General features: G+C 28.8%; 1 protein-coding gene across 1 annotated transcript in view; it reads right to left on the bottom strand.

The window, feature by feature from the left end:
- Positions 1–406: 406 nt before the first annotated feature.
- LOC122497640 (otoferlin-like) overlaps positions 407–26,774 on the bottom strand; it is a 202,637-nt gene continuing 176,269 nt past the window's right edge. Inside the window, exons 27-29 of the mRNA XM_043604881.1 lie at positions 24,123–24,295; positions 15,416–15,516; positions 407–587 (exon numbers count right to left, since the gene is read on the bottom strand). Of these exons, the coding sequence (XP_043460816.1) occupies positions 407–587; positions 15,416–15,516; positions 24,123–24,295 (455 nt within the window). The remainder of the gene's footprint in view (positions 588–15,415; positions 15,517–24,122; positions 24,296–26,774) is intronic.

Here is a 26,774-nt window from a genome sequence, read left to right on the forward strand (position 1 = left end):
AATGTTGTTTAGATAATTAGAGAAAAAAACTTTCAATGATATTTTAGATATGAAGGTCAAAGATAATATAGAATTGTTCTTTTTTAAAAAGATTTATATTTCTAAAAATAGGGGAAAGTTTGTTAAAAAGATTAAACACAATGTAAACAAGATGTGCAAGGTAAAAATAAATATTAAAATGAAAAAAAATTAATAAGAAAAGAAAAAAATGAAAAACTTGATAAATAAAATAAAATGTAATATGAAAATAATTTTGCTAAGATAAGAAAACTTTCTTGTTTTTATTTTCTTTTACTTTTGCCTTTCGCGTGGCTTTTTTCAAAGTTTTTCTCTGAGAGTTTTTTTCTTCATTTCTTTTTTCATTTTGCCATTAGTACAGACCACATTTTTTCATGTTATCTTAACTTCATGCTCCCAAAAGACGCTTGACGAAATATCCAGGGAAGGCGTAGATACCGCAAGCCGCGAGAAAAATAAGTAGAAGAACACCAATGCAGCAAAAAATCTTCCACTTGTAATGGCGGCAAACCACAAAGCAAAAAGCTTTCCACGGATTTCGAAACCATGAAAAAGACGTATCAGGTCGACTGAAATAAAAGACAAAAAGAAAACATTACTTTTTTTGTCATGTAATATAATCTTCTCGTTTTAATTAATTCTCAACGTTATTTATAACATTGTTTGGAAGGAAAATGTATTTAAAGGAACAAATTATTACTAAATATTATTATAAATTATTAAATATTTCCTAATATTACAAAAATAATTCGCTTCTGACTGTCACAAAATGTTGATCTACGATTGATCTTAGGAACTTGACTTTAATTTTAAAATTGTATTTACTCTTTATGATTGACCCAAACTATTTTTTTATTTTTCAATTTTTCGTAGCACTTGAAAGCCAAAAAGCCGTTTTTTCTATAAAAAATCGGCAATTTGTTATTGTAAAATTAGTAATTTAAAAAAAAAGAAAAAGCTCACAGGGATACCTATAAGGAATTATGTCAAGAAATACTGTACTAAATTTCAGAACGATTGGTCCAGTAGATTTTGAGTTATGACGTACACGGACTTCAAAAACAACAAGTTTCAGAAAAACGCTTCAACCTGAGTAAAAATTCCTGAAGTGCCCCCTCTATTTTCGCAAAGTTGCAAAATTTAAAATAAGTAATATGCGTTCTATATATTCCTATTAATTTAAGCGTACTATCACTTCTTGACATGCCGTGAAAGAAACTTTTTTCTTTATAATAATTATTAAGATTGATTAGAATAAGTTAAGCGCGGAAATTTCAAGCTGTTAGCAAATTTTGTAAGTTACAACTTTTTGAATTAGATTTCAGGAAAGTTCATTCGTGTGAGAATTAACGTTCACTTTATATTTTGAGACGTTTGATGGAAAGGTGAATTAATCATAAGAAATATAATTTTCACTCTTCTTTAGTTTTCTGTTTTTAAAAATTTTTTCTTTCTATAGAAAAAAGTTACTAAGATAGAAAAAAAGGGAAAAAATTCTACGAGTTGGTTTTTCAAAAGATTGGGAATTTTTTTAAAAATATTTGAATAGAGAAATAATGGAAAGAAGAGAGAGAACGAGAGAGAATATTTTTTTAAGAAAAATTAAGAGCTGATATTAATAATAATAGCAGGGGAAATGGCCTCAAGATGGACATTTCGTTTAAAATTTTTGAATAAAGTAACAGCACATTATGCTTTATATTATTTTTCGTATTGACGAAGTTTTTTATGCGTATTTGAATGAAAAAAAGCAATTTTTTTATTTTGCAGACACCTCCTGAAAATTTTATCTCACGAAGTTTTCTTACAATTTCTTCGTAAGTGGGTAAAGTTATTTAAATTTTTGATTTTCAATAGGTATTTATCGTTAAAATAATATTTATGTATTGTACAATAATACTATAAAATAATTTTTTCGATAATTTACTTGAATACACAATTTTTCTGGACTTACATAAAAATTGTGTCATGGACCTTAAGATGGACACCACATTGTACAAATAAATCTTACTTTTAGCCTAATTTAACTAAAACCATAATAAATTAGAAATATTTTTATCTGCATTACAGCCTTGAAAATATGATTCTAAGTCCTAAAATTGTCTTAATCTAGTTTTAAGCATAAAAATAGGCTACTGTTCATTTATTCTGATTGTAAAATGTAAACGGTTTCAGACTTTGTTTTTCATACTCTTATTTACTTTTGTTTTCGATTAGACACAATCTTTAATAGTTTTGTGAGATATTTTAGAGATTATTAAGAAGGTGTCCATCTTAGGGCCCCTTTTTTACATCAAAAATTTTGACTATGTACACCGAAAAAAAAATATTCTTGTTTTAAGCGGATTCCTCTTATTTCAATGCATATTTTCCTCTAAAATATGGCTTAAAAAACTGTCCTCTTAATTTAAGAGGAATGTCCTCTACTTCAGAGTATTCCTCTTAAAATAAGAGGATAATCTTAAATCAAAAGGAAATCCTATTAAAAAAGTCTAAAATATTGTAAAGAAGCATAACCTCAAAATGATATAAATGTTCTGCAAAGAAACATTAGAAAAATATTTATATAATATAATAAAACAATATGCATAACCTCAAAATTATTCAAATCACTGTTCTTCATTTGTACTAAACTCAGGAGACTTTAACGAAACTATAAAACATTCACGAGACACTTCGCCATTATATATTTATATGACGAAATCAATAGTTGCGCATGTGCGAATTTCTAGAGGAAATCCTCTAAAAGTTAGAGGATTATATTAAAAGAAAAAAATTATTCTACATTATAAGAATATTATTCTCATATTAAAAAGAATAATTTCAATGTATGAATAATGTGCTAAAGTAGTCCTCAAATTTCAAACCTCTTGAAAAGGAAGGAAAATACTCTCCGATTAAGAGTAATATTCTTGATTTAAGTATAAAATTTAAGAGGATTTTTGAAGAGGAATTTTCCTCTCAATTTAGGAATATTTTTTTTCAGTGTATTTGAAAAAATACTTTAAAAATTTGTGTGTTCAAAATAAAAAATGTTTTCTGTGTCCAAAAGATACCCAATATATTGTACATTTATTTAGTATATATGAGACATTCTCTGAAAAAAGCCACTTAAAAAAAGTGCTTAGTTTTTTTCGGCAATAATATGTCTTTTAGTACATCTAAAAACTAAGAGAAAAAACATGATTTTAGGTCCTAAACTTTAAAACTATGTATCACAAAAATTTTTTAAATTTATATTTCATAGAAAAAATTTAAAAAAATTCTTTTTTTCAATTTTTAACCCTTTATGCCCCCTTCGATTTTTTTTAAAATTACCTCAAAATATTCCTTTTTTATTACCTTTTTATCCCACAAAACAAAATTTTGGGACAGTAATATTTGTATGAGTTACAAATTAAAAACTAGCTCAGCGCACGCTCTCAATTCGAGAAAATGCTCTCGCGTATAGAATTCGAGTAACCAAAAATGCCACTAGGTGGCACTGATGAATGCTTTCTTACAACCGAATTTATTTACGCATATTATAAGTATCGCGACTTTTTGTACCTGTAACATTTTCTACTATTAATGAATGGTAACTTTTTTCGGAGTAAGTACATTTATAATTTTATTTTTTCTTTACTATTAATTGTCTAAGTTTTCTGAAAAATGCCTTTTGTTAAATGTTTTATTCCATTTTAATTTAAAAACCATAAAAATAAAAACGTACGAAAAATCAATAACTGCAAAATTATTGGAGTACCTCAAAATTTGTATTTGTGCGACAAATGTTGCAAACAGGTTTCGACAGAAGGTTGGCCTGAGATTTTTACTGTTGAACCTGAACCGTCTACTTCTTCAGGAAATTTGAGTGAAGTTCAAGTCGAAAACGAATTTGAGGATGATAATAAATTTGACTCTGAAAACGAATCTGATTCAGATTACATGTATGATACGGTCAATAAGTCTAGTAATGAAAGTAATACTTCTGCTGATTTTTTCAAATTTCCTGAAGAAGTAGACCTTCTGTCGAAACCTGTTTGCGACATTTGTCGCACAAACACAAATTTTGAGGTACTCCCATAATTTTGCAGTTATTGATTTTTCGTACATTTTTATTGTACGCATTTTTGGGTACTCGAATTCTATACGCGAGAGCATTTTCTCGAATTGAGAGCGTGCGCTGAGCTAGTTTTTAATTTGGAACTCATACAAATATTGCTGTCCCAAAATTTCTTTTGGTGGGATAAAAAGGTAATAAAAAAAGGAATATTTTGAGGTAATTTTGAAAAAAATCGAATGGCCCAATGGGAAATTTACAACTGGCGGAGTACTGCGCCAGCACTGTCAGTACTGGCAGCTTCGCTGACAGACAGCATTGTCGTAACGCTGGGATGATAACGCTGTGTAACTCTGTCGAAGTACTGCCTGCCAGAGGTGCCAGACAGCGCTGGCGCAGCACTGGACCAGTGCTGGCTCAGACAATTGCCGCAATAAATGCCGTATTGTTATTAATTAGTCGTAAATTCATAATTATAAATAATTTAACAACAAAATGGTGAATAATATTAATAAATAGTTATTATTCATAAAATATTTCTCTTTTTGCTTCCTCGTGAGGAAGCTTTGAAGTCGTTTAATTTACAAAATTTTTAAAAATCCTTTTAACAAATTTTCTTCTATATGGGACTATGTTATATAAGACCCTGAACAATTGTCCGGATGTATGTATGTGTGTGTGTGTGTGTGTGTGTGTGTGGATCCCGATTTTTGTGAACACGATAACTTGAAGAGGTTTTAACGAATTTGGCTAAAATTTACCAGGTATATTTATCCTAAAAATATCTCGAAATGGATTGATAGACTTTAAAAAATTCTCAAAAAAAAAATTTTTTTTGACTTTTTTCTAAAAAAAATTTTTTTTCAAAAAATTTTTTTTAAGTTGGTTATTGAAGTTAATAAATAATAAAATCTTATTCTGTGCATCAAGACGAATCGATTAGTATATAAAAAGTATAAATTGTATTTAAATTTATAGAATTAAAACCAATTATAGACAAAATATTTGCACTTTTAATAGAAATTCATTTTTTCTTAAAAATCATGTTGCTGTACAATAAAATGTTATTATTTATTGAGAAATAAATCAAAAATCTTATTCTTTGCATCAAGACGAATCGATTGATGTATATAAAGTATATAATCTATTGAAAAATATAGAATTAATTACAATCAAATTTGAAAAATTCACTTTTTTACTAAAATTTTTTTTATTTATTTAGATTCATATTACTGTTTAAGAAAATTTTATTCTTTCTATTAAGACGAATGCACTTTATTTTATAAATGTTAAATTGTATTAAAAGTTATTTAAAAATTAAATATTCTTATTGTTAATGCTTCCTCCACGAGGAAGCAAATTTTTTTTGCTGATCGTAAAGAGGAAGCAAAATGTTCATGTAATGAACATCTGGATTTACAACTTGTTAATTAAATTGTATTAACGATGGAGACTAACAATGGATTTAGTAAATGAAGTAGAAAAAAATTGTTTATAACATTTAAAAATTAAATAATAAACAATTACAGTAAGTGTGCATTAGATTTTCATATTTTAGTACCTAACGAATGGAATCTAGAAATATCGCAAACCTATGAAAATAAACAAAATTGCTCACGAGGGGAATCGAACCTATGACCTACGGACTTACAGACTAACGCTCTAACCACTATGCTAACGACACGTGTGTACAGTAAAGTTTTAATATCTCAGTATCATTCAGACTTACAATTATTGAATCAAAGATGAGAAAAAAATAGGGATAAGTTAGAAATAATAAATTGAATTAAAATAAATTTATTAAACTAAATTTTCAATAATAGAATAAAATAACTTTACTTATTGCATTTAACATTTTACAAGTGGTAATTTTTTAATAATTTTTTATTAATAGTAAGAAGTATAACAGTATTGTAATAAGAACTAAATTATTGTTGAGATTAAAGTTTAAATTTTGTTTATAATTTTAATTTGTTTAAATAATTTATTAATTACAAAATTTGACAATTATGTTAAATTATTATTATTATGAAATTTAATAAAAATAAAAAATGAATAACTGAAAAGTAAAATATTATTTTTTTTTGCAATAAATTTATATTTATAAACATTTATAAATTTTTTTATAATTTTTTTCAAGTTTATGTCAAAAAAGCAATGTTGGCAAAGAGCGTTGTGAACAATTTTTCTATACTCAGCCAGCACTTGCCGCCGTGGCTTGTCCAAGTTTTGGCGAAACAAAAATTCTGTACTGCGCCAGCACTAATTGTCGAGGCTCGGCTAGACTACGGCCGAACAATCGTCTGAGTACTAAGCCATTGGTGAATATCGGCACTACACTGGCATTTCCCATTGGGGGGGCATGAAGGGTTAAAAATTGAAAAAAAAAATTTTTAATTTTTTCTATGAAATATAAATTTAAAAAATTTGTGTGATACATAGTTTTAAATTTTATGTAATTCTCCAGAAAAAACTCTGTGGGCGTTTTAAAATCCATTCATTTGTTTTAAAGTTATAGAGGTTCGAAAATTATTTTGGTAAAAGTTTGACCCCTGACAGTGTGGCAACCCCGCATTGCACAGTGGGCCAGGATCGTCAAATTTTGGCCAAAAATGCAATTTTTTAACTTTCAAATATGCACAAAAGAATTTATCCACAGTATTTAATAGTAAATAAGGAATTTATTGCATAAAGGATTTGTTAAATAATAAAAAATTGTGTCTTCTGGAACTATTTAAAGTTTAACAATTGAGATAAAATAATAAAATGTTTTTTAATGAAATACTTAATATATCTAGAAAAAAAATTAATTATTTTTGTATAAGTACTTATTTTTTCTCATCAATAGATATATTGAAGTAAAAAAACCAATAGTTACTTTAAAAAAATAAAATTTATCAAAATGTAGCTCCATTGAAGTTAACAAATAGTGGAATTTTCAATAGAGTGCCGACTTTCAGTTAGTCGAGCTCCTCCGAGCCGCATAATATTTGGAAAAACAAGTTATAGAACGATTACTTAGCATGTCTACTTTGACGCCAATATGTGCCATTTTGCGCCTTTTCATATTTTTTCAACATAACAAGAATATTGCAATAAACATATAAATATATGCAATAAATTTATAAAGACAATTTTCAAAATTAATCAATTATGATGAACAGTGGTATTTAACGGTTTTTTGTGTCGCTGATTACGAATCTGATGTCAGATTTCAAAAATTCAAAATGGCGGATCCAATATGGCGGACATAAAAATTTTAAAATCAATAAATTTGAATTAAACATAGGTATCTATGGGTTTTTTGCATACACTGCAAAAAGAAGTATCTTATTTAAGATGTTTTGGTAGTCATTTTTAAGTTATTTAAAATATCTTAATTTAAGATGTTTAAAGTATCTTCGTTCGTACACATTTTCTTTATATTTTTTGGGAAAAAAGTTTTGAGGTTAACTATGGGCTTATGTGTAAGACATTTTATGCATCTTAGTTTTTAGTAACTTAAATTTTTTTCGCATCTTACAATTCACAAGTATCTTATCGCTAAACATCTTATTGAGACAGAAACATCTTAATTTAAGATACTTTAAAAAACTTCCAGAAGTATCTTACTTTTTTAAGACAGAAGAAATATCTAAGACGTATAAAACATCTTAAAAATCAGCAAGATACTTTAGAAAACATCTTATTTTAAGATGTAAGATACCATTTTTCCATCTTACATCTTATTTTAAGATATCAAATAAGACATCTTTTTTGCAGTGTAGAGTTATTAGAATAGAGTGCGCGAGTTATACCTTTTACCGTAAGAGGCATTCTTAGGCGCATAGAAAGAGACAAATGCATGAAAGTAGACCCCTTATCTTACCTTGTTTAATGGCGCATGTGCAAGAATAAAAGTTTTTGGTTAGGTTTTTGTCTAAAAAGATCGCATGAAAAATCGTTTTAAATATAATAAAATTAAATGTAAAATAAATATTTTACAATAAATAGGGTAGAGTGGGATTAAAAAGTCATGTTGAAAAAAAGCTATTTGGCTGTTATTTGAAGTTAAGACGCAACTTTTAATTCTAGTTTGGATGTCGTATCGATAATATTATAGTAATTGGAATTTTTAATTTTGAGCTGCTTATTTCGATGAGTATAAATTGAAAGCAGGTAAACTTAACATAAAATACCATTTTTTCTGCTAAAAATGTTTTTAAATTATTTATCTGTCACGTAAATAAAGGGAAAATATAATTGCCAGCAAGCAAGCAACAATTGTTTCGATGCATCAGCTGTTTCACTATCGCGCATGCGTTATTAGAGAAAGAAAGAAAAGGGGTCTACTTTTCGTATGGCTGTCTAACATTTTGGTCGCTTGCGCACTCTATGCTAATAACTCTATGGTTTTTTGGGTCGCTGATTACGAATCTGATGTCAGATTTCAAGAAATCAAAATGGCGGTCATAAAAATTTTTAAATTAATCAATTTCAATTAAACATTGGTATGTAGAGGTTTTTCGGGTTACTGATTACGAATCTGTTGTCAGATTTTAAAAATGTAAAAATAAGCACTTTGTTTCTGAAATCAGATTTAGATATGAAATGGAGTGTTTATCTGATCCATGGAAACAAAAGCAGATTCTCCAATAAGACTACATGCGCACCTGATATACCCGCGCGATAAACTATATACCTATAAGTAAACATCAGGTCTAAAAAAAAAAAAAAAAAATTAAAAATCTAAAAAAATACAAAATTGGATCTTTACCTGTAACCTCCTCGTAGTAGATCCTGGAAACTACAGTACTTTTTATTTTTGTAGGCTAATAACAGGAAAAAAAATTTTATTTTCTGAATTGTATAGACACTAGTTTTGTAATCACCAAATTAAAAAACTCCCAAGCAAAAAATTGTAGGCGAATCTCACCCAATCTAATATCTACTTGAATTCTTACATCAGATTCGTAATCAGCGACCTAAAAAACCCCTAGATACAAAGATTCATAAAAATCGATTAATTTAAAAAATTGTATGTTCGCCATTTTGGATCCGCCCTTTTGAATTTTTGAAATCTGACATCAGATTTGTAACCAGCGACTCAGAAAACGCATAGATACCTATGTTTAACCCCTTGGCTGTCAACGAGATTTCCACTGTTTGGGCCAAAAGTGTGTTGAAAAAATTTTTAATGGATTTTTATAAAACTTGGTACCCTAAGGTTTCTGGGGTCGCTGATTATGAATCTGACATCAGTTTTTCGAAATTCAAAATGGCGGATCCAAGATGGCGGAATTTTTTCAAAATTCGTCGAATTTGCTTGAAACTTGTTACTCGGGGGTTTTAAGGGTTGCTGATTACGAATCTAACATTAGTTTTCCAAAATTCAAAATGGCGGATCCAATATGGCGGACAACGAAATAAAAAATTGATCAGAATGTCTTGAAACTGAATACTTGGGGATTTTCAGGGTCGCTGATTACGAATCTGAAAACAATTTTTCAAAATTCAAAATATCTGGTTCAATATGGCTGAAAATTTTTTTAAATTTATTGAATTTGTTTGAAACTGGTTAATCTGAAGTCAGTATGATAATTTTTGGTGAAATCAAATTTCGATAAATACCCTGAAAAAATAATGACAGATTCGTAATCAGCGACCCTGAAAATCCCCAAGTATTCAGTTTCAAGACAATCTGATAAATTTTTTATTTTGTCGTCCGCCATATTGGATCCGCCATTTTGAATTTTGGAAAACTAATGTTAGATTCGTAATCAGCGACCCTTAAAACCCCCGAGTAACAAGTTTCAAGCAAATTCGACGAATTTTGAAAAATTTCCGCCATCTTGGATCCGCCATTTTGAACTTCGAAATACTGATGTCAGATTCGTAATCAGCGACCCCAAAACCTCCCGAGTACTACGTTTCAAGTCAATCTGATCAATTTTTTATTTTGTTGTCCGCCATATTGGATCCGCCATTTTGAATTTTGGAAAACGAAAGTCATATTCGTAATCAGCGGCCTCGAAAACCCCCGAGTAACCGGTTTCAGTAACATTTAAGAAGTTTTTAATCACATTTTTTAAGTTGCGCATATATGCGTCATGAACCACTTTTGGCCAGTTTAGTTTTGCGCATATATGCGTCAGCGACAGTCAACGGGTTAATTCAAATTTATTAATTTTAAAATTTTTATAGTTAGTAGTAAAATAAATGATCATGGGAAGGTGAAGAATTGAAAAAATTCAATGTATCGTCAGAATTGCGACATTTCGTTGGCTAAGGTTTGCTAACCTCATCAGGCTAAATTTATTTAAACAGAAAAACACTTCAATATTTATAAAGGTTTAAAACAACACTATACACTATACTAAATATATGTTTAAAGAATATCCTACCAGGTTCGTTAAAACATAAAAATCGCGTTCTAACTCGTCAAAATAAAAAAGATTTCATAGAGAAAAAATATTTTTTTATAAAAATTTCCACATGTATTAAAAAAGAAAAGTTTCTTTATATGAGAGGAAGACATTTCAGCACACTAGTTCAGTGTCAACTGAAATAAATTAAAAATTTGCTATTTCGAGAAAGTCAAAAGAATCAAGATAAAGAAAAAGTCAATGAACCGAATGTAAACACAGTTTTATCATAGAGGGGGCAAGTTGTGTTATTGTTGTGTTATTATAGACAAGAGTCTAAACGTCTGAGAAGAGGAAAAAAAGTTCTGTTTAGAGCAATTCTGACGATACATTGAATTTTTTCAATTCTTCACCTTCCCATGATCATTTATTTTACTACTAACAATTAAACTATGGAAGGATTTAACGCTTATCACTTAAAATTTTTATGTCCGCCATATTGGATTTGCCATTTTGAATTTTTGAAATCTGACTTCAGATTCATAATTAGCGACCCAAAAAACCTTTAGATATTTATGCTTCATTAAAATTGATTCATATAAAAAAATTTATGTCCGCCATATTGGATCCGCCATATTGAATTTTTGAAATCTGGCCCACTGTGCATTGCACGGACCTAAAATCATGTTTTTTCTCTTAGTTTTTAGATGTACTAAAAGACATATTATTGCCGAAAAAACTAAGCACTTTTTTTAAAGTGGCTTTTTTCAGAGAACGTCTCATATTACAATTTAACATATCTTTTTGGGTTTGGATACTAGATCATTAAATCGAAACCATGTCCATCTTCAGACCCTTTCCCCTACAAATAAATAATAATTTTAGAACTTACATGAAGTTTGTATAAATTGGAGGGCTATTTTTTACCATTGAGATAAAAAAGATAGTTACTTAAGAGCTACGAGTACTTCAACAAAGAACTTAAAAAAACTTAAGACTCAAGAAAGTAGTTTCACAGAAAAAGTTCTAAAAATTTAGAACTTTCTTTTACTGTATATAATGCTTCTGTGAGAAAGTTTCAAAGATAAACATTTTTTTTGTAGGAATCATTGAGAAATAATTATTATAATTATTATTTTACAAGCTGCAATACCCGTCTTCGGCGGATTCTAAAAACTTTTACAATATTCCATTTTGAATATTGATTGATATTTAGCCACTTTGATTGAAACTAATTTTCTTGAAGTTTATTCATTTTAATTATACATACTATCAGAAAAAATAAAATATTAAGGAAAGTAAAAAAATAATATTTAGAATTTTTCAAAAACGCCCCAAATGCGAAAGCTAACACGGCCAAAAATAATAAAAATAATTATATTTTTTAATTAATTAACTAATTCAATTGTCATATTTATACGAAATATTTCACTCTGCTACGCTGACATGAATTTGTGAAAGCATAAAGGTTCGACTTTACTGGCCGATATTATGGCATTATTGAGCCGAGCAACGTCCCAATATTGGCAATTATATTTTGCGATCATAGATACCAAACTTTAGCCAGTAATGTTCCATTACTGCGAGCAACATCTCAATATTGACAATTATAACTTGCCATCATAGATAGAAAATTGCAGTCTAATAGAGGTGTGCAAAAAGCTCGAATGATCGAGCCGAGCCCAAGCTCGGCTCGATGTACCGAGTAATCGAAAATGTCGAGTACTCGAATTTTTCGGGTTCCCAAATCCACTCGAGTACTCGAAAAATTCGGGTACCCGTAATTTTCGAGTACTTGCACCAGTTTCAAGGAATTTAGGTTTCCATCAAAATAATCATAGCAATAGACAATCACTAAAGTGCACCCGGGTATCCAAGAGTCATGTGAACATCACCTTCAGGAAATTTTTGTTTCTTTAGAATAATCATAGCTATAGACTAACCCTATAGTGCACCCGGGTGTCCAGGAGTCAAGTGAAAATCATCCTGAGGGAATTTTGGTTTCTATCGAATAATCATAGACATAGACTACACTAAAGTGCACCCGGCTGTCCAGGAGTCAGGTAAACGTAATCTTCAGGCAATTCTGTTTTTTCGAGTAATCATGCTTCCAAAATAACACTAAAGAACACCCGGATGTTTAAGAGTCAGATGAACATCATTTTCAAGAAATATAGGTTCCTATAAAATAATTATAGCTAAGGACTAACACTTAAGTACCCGGAATGTCTGAGTGTTAGTGGATCATTATTTTAATAATTGTAGCTTCAGACTAACATCAACGTAGACTGTGATTTGCAGGATGATGTTCAACTGATTCTTGGACATCTACGTTTATCTTTGTGTTAATCTAAAGCTATGCTTTTCGATTTCGACATAAATTCCTAGATGATAATGTTTTACTAAGTTACTAGTCTATGTCTATGATTATTTGATAAAAACAAAAATCCTCTTATCAATTGACTCCGGGGCATCCGGATGTACCTTGGTGTCAACTAGAAGAGTATATCTAAATAATTAAATATTCAAGTTCTTTTGTCACGAGTACTCGAACTTTTAGGGTACTCGAACTTTTTCGAGCTTTATATGAGGCTCGACTCGGCTTGGTTCGAAAAACGAAAAGCTCGACCGAGCCTCGAGCTTTTTGCACAACTCTACAGCTTAATAATCTACCAATAATTTGCCATTATTGGGCCAAGCTACGTCCCATTACCAGCAATGAGATTTTTTGACTACCAGTATTGGACCAGTAATCTTCAGCTTATTCTCCAGGAGCTTAGTGAAACTAAAAAAACTCTTTTGTTAATTAAATTCTACAAAAAATGTGAAACATTTTCATTGTAGCATTGCTAAATTATCTTGGAGCATAATTTGTAAAAACAAGAAAGTATCTTATTATAATTAAGCAGAAAGTATCAATACCAACTTGATGCAAGAATTAATCAATATTTAACCCTTTGAGGACCAGTGATGCTTTCAAGCAACATGCACATTTTTTTTGTTAACTCGTGCATAACTTTCTTGATTTTAAAAACTTAATATTTCAACAATATTTGTTGTTTACTTGGGTTAAAAATAAACAAAAAAAATTTTGTATCCTGAACTTTTTAGGGAAATTTTCTTTTTAATTTTTTCGTTGAATCAACGTTGGTAACTTCAGTTTCATTCTGAATTATTTAACGAATTTTCACTAATTCAGATTTAGAGAAAAATTTGTCTAAAACTTAACACACATATTTTAGTGAAAGTTTTGTGCCATTCTGTAATTTACTTGTTTAGTTTAAGAAAAATAATACTTGAAAAAGTTACACTCGTACCATTAGCAACATCATCAAAATTTTATGTTTTGCTTTATATTGCAAGAAACATTATTTTCCTATTAAGAGTTAATATGAAAATATTTTATTTTCAAGACTGTTATTACCTATATGAATGGTGCTTAAAAATTTTACGACCTTGTACAATCATAAATCGACAGATAAAAAAAAAGTTCAAATTATAATTAACTTTGAAAATTTTTCTTTATGAACTTCCCTTTTTTATATTTATGGAATTCTCAAAACATATGAATTAGTAAAAGTTGCTATTCTATTTTTAGTTAGTGTCGAATTTTGTATTGCAGGTTATATATTTCACTGAAAAAATCGATCTCAAATTGAGTAAGAATCTGACTAAATTTGATACAATTGAAAAATGTGTAAGGCAGATGGCGCTACGTTCTATGTCATTTAACATAGACTCATTTTGAGATGCAACAAAAATAAGTTTAAGTTTTTTCTGTGTTTATAATTGAAAAATAATTTATTATATGTGTTAAGTAGTGTTGCCATTGATTCATCTCATTTAGCAATTACCACGTATTGAGTCACGTTTAATGTTTTAAAATGATACATGAAATTGAATTAAATGTTTCAATATAAAACATATTTTGTATCTCAATATGGTTTAAAATATTTAATCAACTCATTTTGAGATACCAGTTTTTGCAATGTATTTATTGCGCAAGAGTTAATATTATGTGTGGTAATTCTTTGCGGCATACTGACACTCATGAGTGTCATCTTTTTTTCTTCACTTTTTTGCATTTTTCAAGCACTATTTCATTTATATCAATGACAAAAAGCATACTACATGTATTAGAGAACATTCCTTACTATAACAAAGAAGAAGAAAAAATATTTTTTGTTGATAAAGTAAATGTTATAAATAAATAAACTTAAAAAAGCGTTTTTTACAATAAATGTAATTGTAACTAACCAACAATATAAAAAAATTTGAGAATCATGTCTAGACAGTTTTTGGGGTCACTGATTACGAATCTGGGGTCAATTTTTAAAAATTCAAAATGGCGCAACCAATATGGCAGACTTATTTTTGAAATTGCTCAAATTCACTTAAAACTTGTTACTTAGGGTTTTTGGGGTTGCTGATTACGAATATGAATTCAGTTTTTGAAAACATAAAATATCTGATGCATTTTGGACGACAAATTCTTCCAGATTTATTTGATTTATTATATCATATATTAATAAATTTCAAATTTTGAAAATCTGACTTCATATTCGTAACGAACGACCCCTGATTAACAAGTTTCAAGCGGTTTCGATCATTATTTAAAAAAATTTCCGCCATATTGGATCTGACATTTTGAATTTTAAAAATCAGACTTCATATTTGTGATCAGTGACCCCAAAAACCCCCGAGTAACAAGTTTCAAGTTTCTTTAAACCTCTATTTTGCTCAGTGTTGATTTAAACTATGAAAGATTTTTAAAATTTTGTACAGTTTGAATTATTTCAACCTTCCCGTCTTGTTTAATTAGTACGAGAGTTTAAAAAGTAGATCTCGTAAAAATTTTCGTTCGGAAAAGAAAAGTTCTCCGAAGTATATATTGATAAAGCATGCTATAAGTATATATAAACTGGCTTACAGACTTTGTTGAAAAGGGTTGGAAGTTTAGTAAAAAATTAATATTCCAGAGATATTCACTCTTTTAAAGAATTTAACTTACTCTGGTGGAGGTAGTGCTTCAGGAGAATTTCTTCCTTTTCCTGCCGGTTGCTCTTCAGCTTCAACGATGGGAACCAGTATCATTTCCATTTCTACTTTACCCTATGTATATTTACGAAGAAAACACTTTTTCATTAATTATGTTGCTTTGTTTCATTAAAAAAAAATTCGCCTTTTCAAAATTTTACTCATTTCATAAATAAATTTCAACATTTCTTTTCTGCATCGAAAAAAGGATTAAAGCAACTTTTACTATTCGTTTATCGTAAAACCTAAAATGTTTCGAATTTCTGCGCTAATTTTTACTATTTCCTGTGTGAATTTTAGAACATTTGATATAATTTTTATTTATTTTTTTTTAAAATAAATTTTTTTTAATGTTTGTTCGTTATTTAATTGAAGCGTTTTGTGCAGAAACAGCACAAGTCCATAATTCGAAATTGTTCAGGAATCAATAAAAACTTTTTTTCTTGTAAATGTTAAGATTTTTTTAAATTCTGCTTTTTGCATTATAATCTACTAACCTATAAGTTAAAAAATCCAATGTGATTAATTTATTATCTAGGGGAGAGTCTCCAGTTGTGAGACACCTCCAGTTGTGAGACAGTCAATTTTTTTTAACATGCAATATTAAAAAGCCGATTGGTTTATATAAAAACATTTCTTTTTATATGAGCCAACTTTTTCGTGTACGCCGAAGCGGATATTTAAACTGTTTTTGTTAAATACCAACACTGTGTGTGATAATCGACTAAAAAGCGTTTTTTCAATAAATGCAAAGTACTTTTTTTCCAAGTTAATTAATTGGAAAAGGTAAATGTAATGCATTTTCTTTTAGTGTTTTCCTTATATTTTGTGATGCAATATTGCATTGTTCCAATTTACGGTTAAAAATAATTTAATTTTCCTTTTTCAAAATAGCGCTAATTTCTGGGTGTGAGACACAGCATATCACCAGTTGTGAGACAGTGTCAACACCCATCTGGGCAGCATAAAAAATACGACTTTGCAGGCATACTATTTAAATGTTGTTTTGATTTTTTTTCTAGTATTTTTGGGCATGTCAAAAGTGGAAAAAAGTCAATTGATTCAGAAGAAATCAATTTTAATGCTCTTGTTGAAGCTATTTAATTATGTTTATTCCCAAGTAGAAATGTAATACTGGCATAGTACTGATCTTGTACTGACTGCCAGTATTGCAGTACTGACTCCAGTACTAAGTCAGTACTGGGAAAACCCTGGCTGGTAACGCTGTCCAGTACTGATTTTTACCGGCAGTCAGTATAAGCTCCTTATTTAATTATTAAAGCATGGGGAGTAATTTATTGAATACTAATAATTATTATTAGTATTAATTATTAGAATTCCTTTTATTAAAATAAGTTTTAAAAAAATATTTTTCTTATTTTTTCATTATTTATTTAAATCTTATTTATTTAAATTAATGACTAAATTATTATTATTACTGGTTATTAATTATTTAAACTTATACTTTATGTAACACTGTTAAGAATTATACACAAAACACTTAAAACTAAGACGGAAAAATATCGCACGCACTGGGGACCGAACCCTAGACCTCGAGGACGCAAGTCGAATACACATACCGCATAGCCACGCAAGCTCGGGAGTTATCTCGCATAAACTTCCTTTTGAATTGTGGGACCGATATATACAGTGCTTTAATAATAAATCCACTGCATATTATATTTATTTCAAGAAAAATTATTATACATATATCTTTATATACATTTTATCAAGTCATTATGTAGTAATTAATAGATACATCATAATAATATGGTAAAAATTATTAATATAATTATTTATTTATTATTTATAATCTAATTATTTATTAAAATAATAATAAAAAAAAATTTATTTAAGAAAAATTTTTGTTAAATAAATAAATAAAAATATATATACAGCTTTAAAAAATAAAATTTTTTTTATTACACGGAGAAACTTTTTCTTCTAATATTAAATATATTTGGTTATCTTTATTCTAAAAGTACGTTAGAATGTGAGGATTTTTCGTGCGTTGTGCTAATAATTTCAACATTAATACGAAAATATGATAAGTTCGTTATATATTAAGCAACCTTCGGTGTACAAAAATTACTATCTGCATTAGAAATAGTCTTATTTTTCTTTAGAAAAGAATAAAATGCTAGTTTTTGTTTGTGAAATAATACGGTAATTCTAACCTTTTTTCCACATATAGATAGAATATATAACAGACATTCTAACGTAACATACCAATTTTGGAAGGACTGCGGGCGGACTTAACCGATTTCGCCCGAGCATCACCGAGTCCATCACCTGACGTCGCGAACTAACCCTAATGTTTTCGAAGTTGAAATTCACACGTGTATGAAAGAAAAAAACCTTTTATTAATAAACGTGAATGTCTCCTCATGCCAAATTAAATTCAAGAACTGTTCCTCAATATAACCTAATTTTTTTCACGACTTTTACTTATTTACATAATTTGATTAGTAAGTTATTTTAAAAAATCCTCTCTCTCGAAGGCACATATTTTTCCACTCGTTTAATATATAAGGACGTCGTGTCTTTACTTGCGTGTGCGTGTGTGCGTTAATAATATAGGTTAGGTTCTTACGTCGTGTTAAATATATTTACCTACAGTTACAGTGACATACACTAATGCCATCTACCATCAGATCCAAGTATCACTATCGTCTCTATGAGTATCTATAGACAATTAATTTGTTGTGTTTCTTTTTAATTCATGGCTTTCCCAACTTTGCAAAAATTATTATTTTCTTTCTAAAACAACATACTAATTTTCGTTAGTTTCCTTATGAACCCTATATTAAAGAACCACTTGAGACCAGTAGAAATTGAACATGGATCTACTGGTGTCGACTTGCTTTCCAAATTGAAAAACTTTTCCGTGTAGCAATTCTACTGGTTTTAACTTGGAAATCCTATTTATGTAACTGAAACGGATATCCAAGATAAAATTGAAATGGTTCTATCTTGGATTGTCCTCTTCAATTTTTGTTTCGACTTGTTTTAACATGGATTTCCAATGTTATCATTTCTACTTGTATTTCCAAGTTCGCACGTACTACAAGTATCAGCTTGCATTTCCAAATATAAAAATTAAGTTCAAGTATCTACTTGGTTCAATTTGGATTCTCGAATACTACATTTCACTTGTCCTGTCAAATTAAAAATCAACAAGCTTGAGTTTGGAATTTCCAACTCTAAATTTATATGTTACAGTGAAGGATTAATGTCATCTTGGTTTAATTTGAATCGGGGATGCATTCTATTTGGAATTTCAAGTTCAAATTTAAAGAGTTTGATTAATCGCTTATTGGAATTCATAAAATTGTCATTTTCGCCAATTGTTACTTTTGCAAAGAATTATTATTGCAAATTTACATTTTTACAAATATTTATTTTAGTTTACATTTCTCGAATTGATATTTTTATGAATTTGTTACTGTTGCTATTTGTAATTTTGTGAATTTTGAAATTTTATGAAAATTTGTAGTTCACAACAAAACAATAAAACACTTTTAACCGTTTTTTTGAAATTTTAAATTTTTGTTATATTTTTTGCATTAACAAAATATTACAAAATTTAAAAAAAATTAATAACTCAAAAGCCGTTTACAATAAATTAATGAAACTTACACTATTTACACAACATTGTTTACACTCTTTTAATAGAAAATATTTGCATGATTGTAAATTTAAAAATTCCGTATTTTTAATAAGAATTTTATAAACAATTTTAATTATTTATGTGTTCGACCGCTCCTGTTGCAATGAAACTCATAGGAAGTATACTCAGTAGTCTCTTCTTGAAACCCCCCAAAAAAAATTTTGGTATTCATAAAAGTTTTAACATTTTAGAAAATCAATGAAATTTTTTTAACACAGTTGAGCTGGTCTGGCATAGTCATTTTGGGAATTTTAATTTTTACGAATTTTCAGTTTTTTATTTCGCTTAATGTTATTTTTTTGCAAAAAATTACAAAGCGGTCAAATGACATTTGAGCAAAAATGTATTAAATATTTAATATTTTTTACATAATAGCATATATTTGCAAATCTCTATAAATAATTTAATTTCTGCTTGTATTTTTATAGGTACTTACAAAAATTATAATATTTTACATAAACTTACGTTTTTTAAAGTTGCAGTCTATATAGACAGGTCGAAAAATATTTCTCACGTCGATTCGGTAGCCGCGGTCGTTAAGCGTTTAGATAGATAGGTCATAGGTACGGGGTTCGATTCCCATAGGGTTCAAGTTTTAATTTAATTCTTCCAGTTTAATTAAAATGTTTGTATGTTTGGAGCGTGCTAAGAATATAAAGTTATTAATGGTCATAAGAATTTTTTATTATTTTTTCCACAAATATTTTTTTTCAAAACTATCTGTTCAATTGTAACCACCTTGGATTTCCAATTGTGAATCGATATCCAAATTGAAACAAGTTCATGTTGTGCAATGTAACCTATTTGGAATTTCCGGTTGACTGTAATGTTCAAACTGAGACCAGTTCATTTTGAACTTGACATTCCAAATTCAAACCAGCTAAAAATACTTATCTACTGGTTTGAAATTGGAACTTACGTGACAATAACCAACTTAAAGCAAGTAGGCTCCTGATTCTACCCGGTTCTACTGGTTCTTTAATATAGGGAAGAACTGTAAAATATATACTGAATGAGTGTTTTTGATAGTCTCAATAGCAATTTCTATAACCTATGTCGTTTTTCCCTTGAATCTAACCTAACATACTAAAATGTCTCACCAGTTTTAAGAATTAGTGGTATTAAAAGTTTCTCCGTGTATTAATAATACGTAATAATTCTAAAAATAATTAATTAATAATAATTTATTATTATATTATTAAAATATATCTATTAGTTAATAATAAATTAATAAAATGTTTGATATTATTGTTGATGAATAATGTTTTTACAAATCTTTGCAAATATTTTAATTGTTAATAAATCAAACGATGTTTAATGTTTAATTACATTATAACAAATTTTGATTGTTTTTTTAACTCCTTCGCAGTACTGATTTAGAGTTAAGCCAGTTTTCTGCCAGTACTGATTTTAGAACTTTTCTAACTCCGACATAGTACTGATTCGGTTTTGGAGTCAGTATACTCCCAGTACTGATCGGGTTCCGAAAGTCAGTACCGACGGTCAGTACTGAGTCAGTACCATGTCGGTGTTTAACTCCGTCCTAACTCCGGACATTTCTACTTAGGTTTGATAGTCATATTTTGGCGAATAAATATTATTATTTAGTATATAATAATATATATTATTAATATATTTAATTATTTCTACTAAACATAACGTTTTATGTCAAACTTATTAAATTTTAGCAATTTTTAATGAGTGTCTCACAACTGGAGACATTTTTACATTCTCATCACATGAGAAAGTATTAGTTTTGATCGAAAATTGACTTTTGCTAATTTTATGAAATCTTTGCGTTTTGGGTTCCCCTGAACTCGAAAAACATGGTCCGGCGAGTCCGTCTGTCTGTATGTATGTCCGTCTGTAGACCAAAATGTTGTTGACACAATAACTTTTGAAAATCTTATCTGATCGTTTTTAAATTTAACATACCTTAAGTTGGTGTAAAAATGAAGGTTAAGTTCGTTAACTAGCCATTTTTGATGAAAACTACAGAAACTACAGTAGTTTCAAAATTTTGAAAACTTAATTTTTTTAAATTTCAAAATTTTTAACTTTATATTATTTTATATTAGGAAAATACAAACAACTTTTCTCTATAACATTTTTCTATAAAAACTCAATTTTCGAAGTTATAGTCTCTTAAATGGTCAAAAAAACTAAAAAAATCCTAAAATATCACTGAAAATCGAATTTTTTTTAAGAAATAAAAGTCAGTCAATTGATTTTGACATATTCTCACCCTAAAATACTTGAAAAACATACTTGTACACAAAAAAGTCGTAATTTCCGGAAAAACCACTGTATATATATATTTTTTGTGCGCTTTTTTGACAAAAAATCAATATTCCGTCTCCATTATCTCCAACATTATTGCATATGCGATTTTGCTACCCCAGACTTTTCTTCTCGGCTTTGTATCAGCTACAACTTTGCTGTTGACAACTTTTTGCCAAACCCTAAACTTTTCGAGTTATTTTCAAAAAACTAATTTTTATTACATTCTCATCACATGAGAAAGTATTAGTCTTGGTCGAAAATTGACTTTTGCTAATTTTATGAAATCTTTATGTTTTGGGGTCCCCTGAACCCGAAAAACATGGTCCGGCGAGTCCGTCTGTCTGTATGTATGTCCGTCTGTAGACCAAAATGTTGTTGACACAATAACTTTTGAAAATCTTATCTGATCGTTTTTAAATTTAACACGCTTAAAGTTGGTTTAAAAATGAAGGCTAAGTTCGTTATCCAGCCATTTTTGTTGAAAACTACAGAAACTACAGTAGTTTCAAAATTCTGAAAACTCAATTTTTTCAAATTTCAAAATTTTTATCTTTATATTATTTTATATTAGGAAAATACAAAGAACTTTTCTCTTTAACATTTTTTCATAAAAAAATTTTTTTTTTAGTTTTTGGGCCAGACCAACTTAACTGTTTTATAAAGTTTTATTTATTTTTTGAAATGTTAGAACCTTTCTAAAAATCTGTAGTTTACAACAAAATAAAGAGAACACTTTTAACCGTTTTTTTAAATTATTTTCTTTTGCATCAACAAAATATCACAACATGTTTTGTCAATATTCAGACAATATTGGTTTCTTTATTAGAAAAATGAAATTTTTTTTGGCTGGAGTTTAAGTGTGACTGACGTGTTTAGTTGTGAAGATGACAAGGTGACGAGCCCGATGCTGAATACTTCCTAAAAATTATTTAAAGATTTACATGCAAACTTCGTAGTATTATTTACTATCAAATTTTAAAATTTATTGTGTAAAGGTTTACATGTCCCACTTTATCGAATGTTTAGCCTGAAACTTTTTTAAAAATTAAAGTTATTTTTTCATGTAAATCTATTACAGACGAAAATTCAGCAAACCATGCTTCTGCGAAGAAAGTAAGTAATTAAGAATAATTTGACACTTTTAATTAGCAGGACTAAAAATTTTCATAAAAGTGTACTTAATCTTGCAATCATCAGCAAACAAAAATATGTGATGAGAATGTTATCCTCAAAGTCGTAGTAACTTTAAGAAAAAAAGTTTGATAAAACATATAGTAGGAAAAAGAAAAAAAAGTTTTATAAATATATAATAGGAAAAAGGATCAAGAACGCAAGTAATGCACAATCTCCGCGGACGACTGCGAGCTATTTGCGCGCGAAGCGCGCAATAATCCACGGAGCGCGAAGCGCGACGACCAATATTTCGCGCGCTCCAAGGCGCGCTGAAACTTGCGAGCTCCCCGCGCGAAGCGCGGATGAGAGTATGTCCGCCCGAAGGGCGGGCAGATTATTTTTGTTGAAAAAAGCGATGTGCTCGGAAAATGTATCGTAAAATTTTTTGAGTTTATCGAAACACTATACTTTTATTTAATAAAAGTTGCGTATTTCAGTTACCTTTCGAACGGTGTATTTTATTTAGAATTTCGTTTACCCGTTTACAATTTACGGGTCAAAAATAAAACCCGTCTCACAACTGGAGACTCTCCCCTACTTAGTATAAGAAATAAGAAAATAAATTAACATTTGGACTTGTGCTGTTTTTGCACAAAATGAAATGAAAAACACAGAAAATTTATTGAATCGAATAAAGTATCAAAGTTTTATTAAATATTTAATAACATTTATTTAAAATATTGAATTTGGATAATTTTTAGTAACATTTTATAAATAATAAAATTGTTTTAACCCTTTGAGAACCAGTGTTGCTTTCATGCAACATGAACATTTTTTTATTAACTCGGGCATAAATGTTTTAATTTTCAAAACTGAATATTGAAACAATAATTTTCACAGAGTCTGGAAAATTTCGTATCACAAACACTGGTCTTTAAGTAAAAAAACTTCAATAACTTTCCCTGAAAAGTTTGCTTAAAAATGAAAAATCGCGATTTTTTAAGAAAAAATTTGGTCCTCAAAGGGTTAAGAATAAATTTAACTAATTTTCAATATTCTCTAATTTTAGAATAATTCAGTCACCACTATCACTTTTTGCTTCCCTTGAGTGTTTTTTATTTATAATATAAACTGTTTAATATAAATTATTAAAACACGTCAAGATTATCACAAGTAAATATAAAACTTATCATGGACTTGTACTGTTTCTGCACGAAATGATATTTTAATTATTTTTTAAGGGTTTAGAGTTTAGTTACTTATGTAATATTTTACCAGATTGAAAAGCTTCATTTGAAGTTAAATTTTCAATAAAAAAGTAATTTTCGAAAAAAATGGACTTATGCGGTTTCTGCACAAAACGCTTCAATTATTCCTTTATTTTTTTTATTACTTTTGTTAGTAAAGTAAAGTATGATTTTATTGTATGAGGGTCGCCCATCCAAGTACTAACCGCACTCAAATGTGCTTAACCTTCGTTATCGCAAGCTACGGGATTCCGCCAACCGAGCTGTACCATCGGTTATTATTTTTGTTAGTATTTTAACATTTATTTATTATTCTATTAGTTTTATTAATTTATTATTTATTTAAAATAAAAATAATATTTACGTACAGCTGGTACGTATTTTCCAGTCTCGTCAGTTGATCTGAAGGGCCACCAGGCTTTGGTTTTCATAATCTCGAATAAATTAATAGTAGGCGATGAAGGATCCAAAAGCTTTAATGTACAACTTTTTGAGTTAGGACTTCCCCTTGGTATTTTCGCTAGATCCAAACTTAGTGAACCTGGATTTTCAGAATAATGTGTCAAAAAAGATTTTTCTCAAAAAGTAATTAAAATTCTTATGATGAATTCAATTATTTTGAATATACTTAATTTTAATAAAATTCTTTAAAGAAATTCAATTATTTTCGAAACAACTTTAATTGAATTTTTTTAAAAAATTTCATGATTTTTAAATATTTCTATGAAATTCTTCATAACAATTTAATTATTTCTTAAAATTTTAATAAATTGTTCGAAACATTTCAATTATTTTGATAAATAGTAAAATTCTTCGCAAGAAATCAATTATTTTCAATACAATTTTAATAAAATTCTTCTTCATAAAATTCAATTGCTTTCGAAATTTTCAATTAAAATTATTAAAGAAACTTCATTAGTTTAAAAAAAATTCAATGAAATTTTTCAAAAGAATTTAATTAGGATTTTCAAAAATATTCATAAAATTCTTCGCGAGAATTTAGTTATTTTTCTAAATAAAGAAATTCTTTGAAAGAATTCTATTATTATCAAATTTTTTGATAAAATTCTTTGCAGCAATTCGAAGATTATCAATACATTAATTTTAAAATTGAAAATATTTGAAAAGAAAAATTAAAGAAAATTAAGAAACAAAAATGTAAACAACAACTAACTTTAAACTGCGAATAGGTTACCGAAACATGTACTTTTTATAATATTTATAATTTTATATTTTATAATAAAATATTTTATAATTTTATATTTTATAAATATTATTTTTAACTGAAATGTTTTGACATTTTTTTTAATAATAAAAATATTAATTTATGAATATTTAAAGGTTATTATTATTAAACAATTTATTTATTTTCTGTAGTGTATTTGTGTCAATAAATGCTTATATTGAATCACTCAACAAGTCACTGAAAATAAAGCGTCTGTGTTCAGTTTGGTTCCGTAGCATAGTGGTTAGGGCAGTCTCGGCTAAGTTGTCGTCCGATAAAGTTCGGGACGAGAGCACGCCTTGCTCATGATCTGGTCAATTTCGTTATCGCGAAATTAGTAACTACGATCTTTAAAAATAGTGCTTATTCTGTTAGACTGTGCATCTTACATCTAGTAAGTTAGATCAGTTGTTTCATCAGTAATAAAAAACCATATTATTACGGAAAGTGTGAGTGAAAAATAGTGAGTGCGACCACGCTTCTAATGGCGTCTCTATAATATATTGACGTGACGATTTATCCGTCTATTAAAGTTATATACCAGAAGCCATATGTGACGTTCCGCGACAAAAGGGACCTTAGGTCCGAAAAAATTAATTTCGAGTTATGTATATTATTCAATATTTATTGAGTTGCTCTTTCACATACAAGCATCAAAAATAATTTTTACTTATAGATTTTTTTGTTATTAATGTTTAAAAATGAGCTTGTTGAGTGTTTACTCGTGGTTGTTCAGAAAAGCAGCCCCTCTACTTTTCAATACAACTGCACTGGTCATCTACATACAATTTGTGCGCTTCGTGTAACGCGGACAAATATCAATGTACAATGTATAGTGAGTAGTGGGGCTGAATTCTAGTAGAACGTCTCCACCAATCAGAGACGCACTACTTCAATCGCCTTTCCTGCAAAATTCACTATTGGGAGCTAAGGTCCCTTTTGTCGCGGACAGTCACATCTTCACTGTAGGATAAGGATTAAATTGTGCATCAGGGAGCAAAAAAGTGCTATTGTCTTTGTCTATTAAATATATCAGGTTTAATATAGTCTGATAAAGTGACGCTATCGAAAAATTTAGGCGCGAAAGTGAAAAATTTTAGCGAGTGATTCATCATATTTATTTCGTAAAAGCAAGTGAAATCTTAATGCTATATACTCAGAATATACTTATACGTGTCATGTCTATTATATCTGTTAAGCAAGTGCAAAGCACTGAACCTTGAAGCATCAACACAAGTGACCAAGGAAGATTTATTGAGCATCATTGATAATAGTGTTAGTGTCCACACAACAATTAGTACAATGACAAATAAACACTGTAATTCTCAAAGACCGGCTTTCGCCACAAAAAATGGTAAATCTATATTCAAAAAGGACAAACTATATTTATCAAGACAATATAAAGAAATAGCATCAAATCCAAAAAGTGCAGCGTCGTTGAATAATATACTAAACTCCTTATCTTCTGAGACACTACATAAAGTTTCAGAGGCAGTCCTGCAAAAAGCAAAAAATAAAGTAACTCAACGCGGAAATACAAATACGCAAAAAAGGTGAACGAAGGAGAAGGGATGGACATAGAAGTTAGAGATGAAGGCTTAAAATCAACATTGCCGGATACGGATATAAGTATTAACCTAATCTTACACGAAGACACAGTGAAATATTTTCATATAGTAAACGAGTCTAATGACGAACAAGATGAAACAAAAACACCGGAAGAGCAAATGAACAACAACAAGGCCGAGACAATTATAGTGGAGGTACATCAACCTCCAAATTCGCAAAAAAAATA

Source organism: Leptopilina heterotoma, unplaced genomic scaffold (genome assembly GCF_015476425.1).
Source record: "Leptopilina heterotoma isolate Lh14 unplaced genomic scaffold, ASM1547642v1 Lhet_135, whole genome shotgun sequence".
In the NCBI taxonomy this organism is placed as follows: domain Eukaryota; kingdom Metazoa; phylum Arthropoda; class Insecta; order Hymenoptera; family Figitidae; genus Leptopilina; species Leptopilina heterotoma.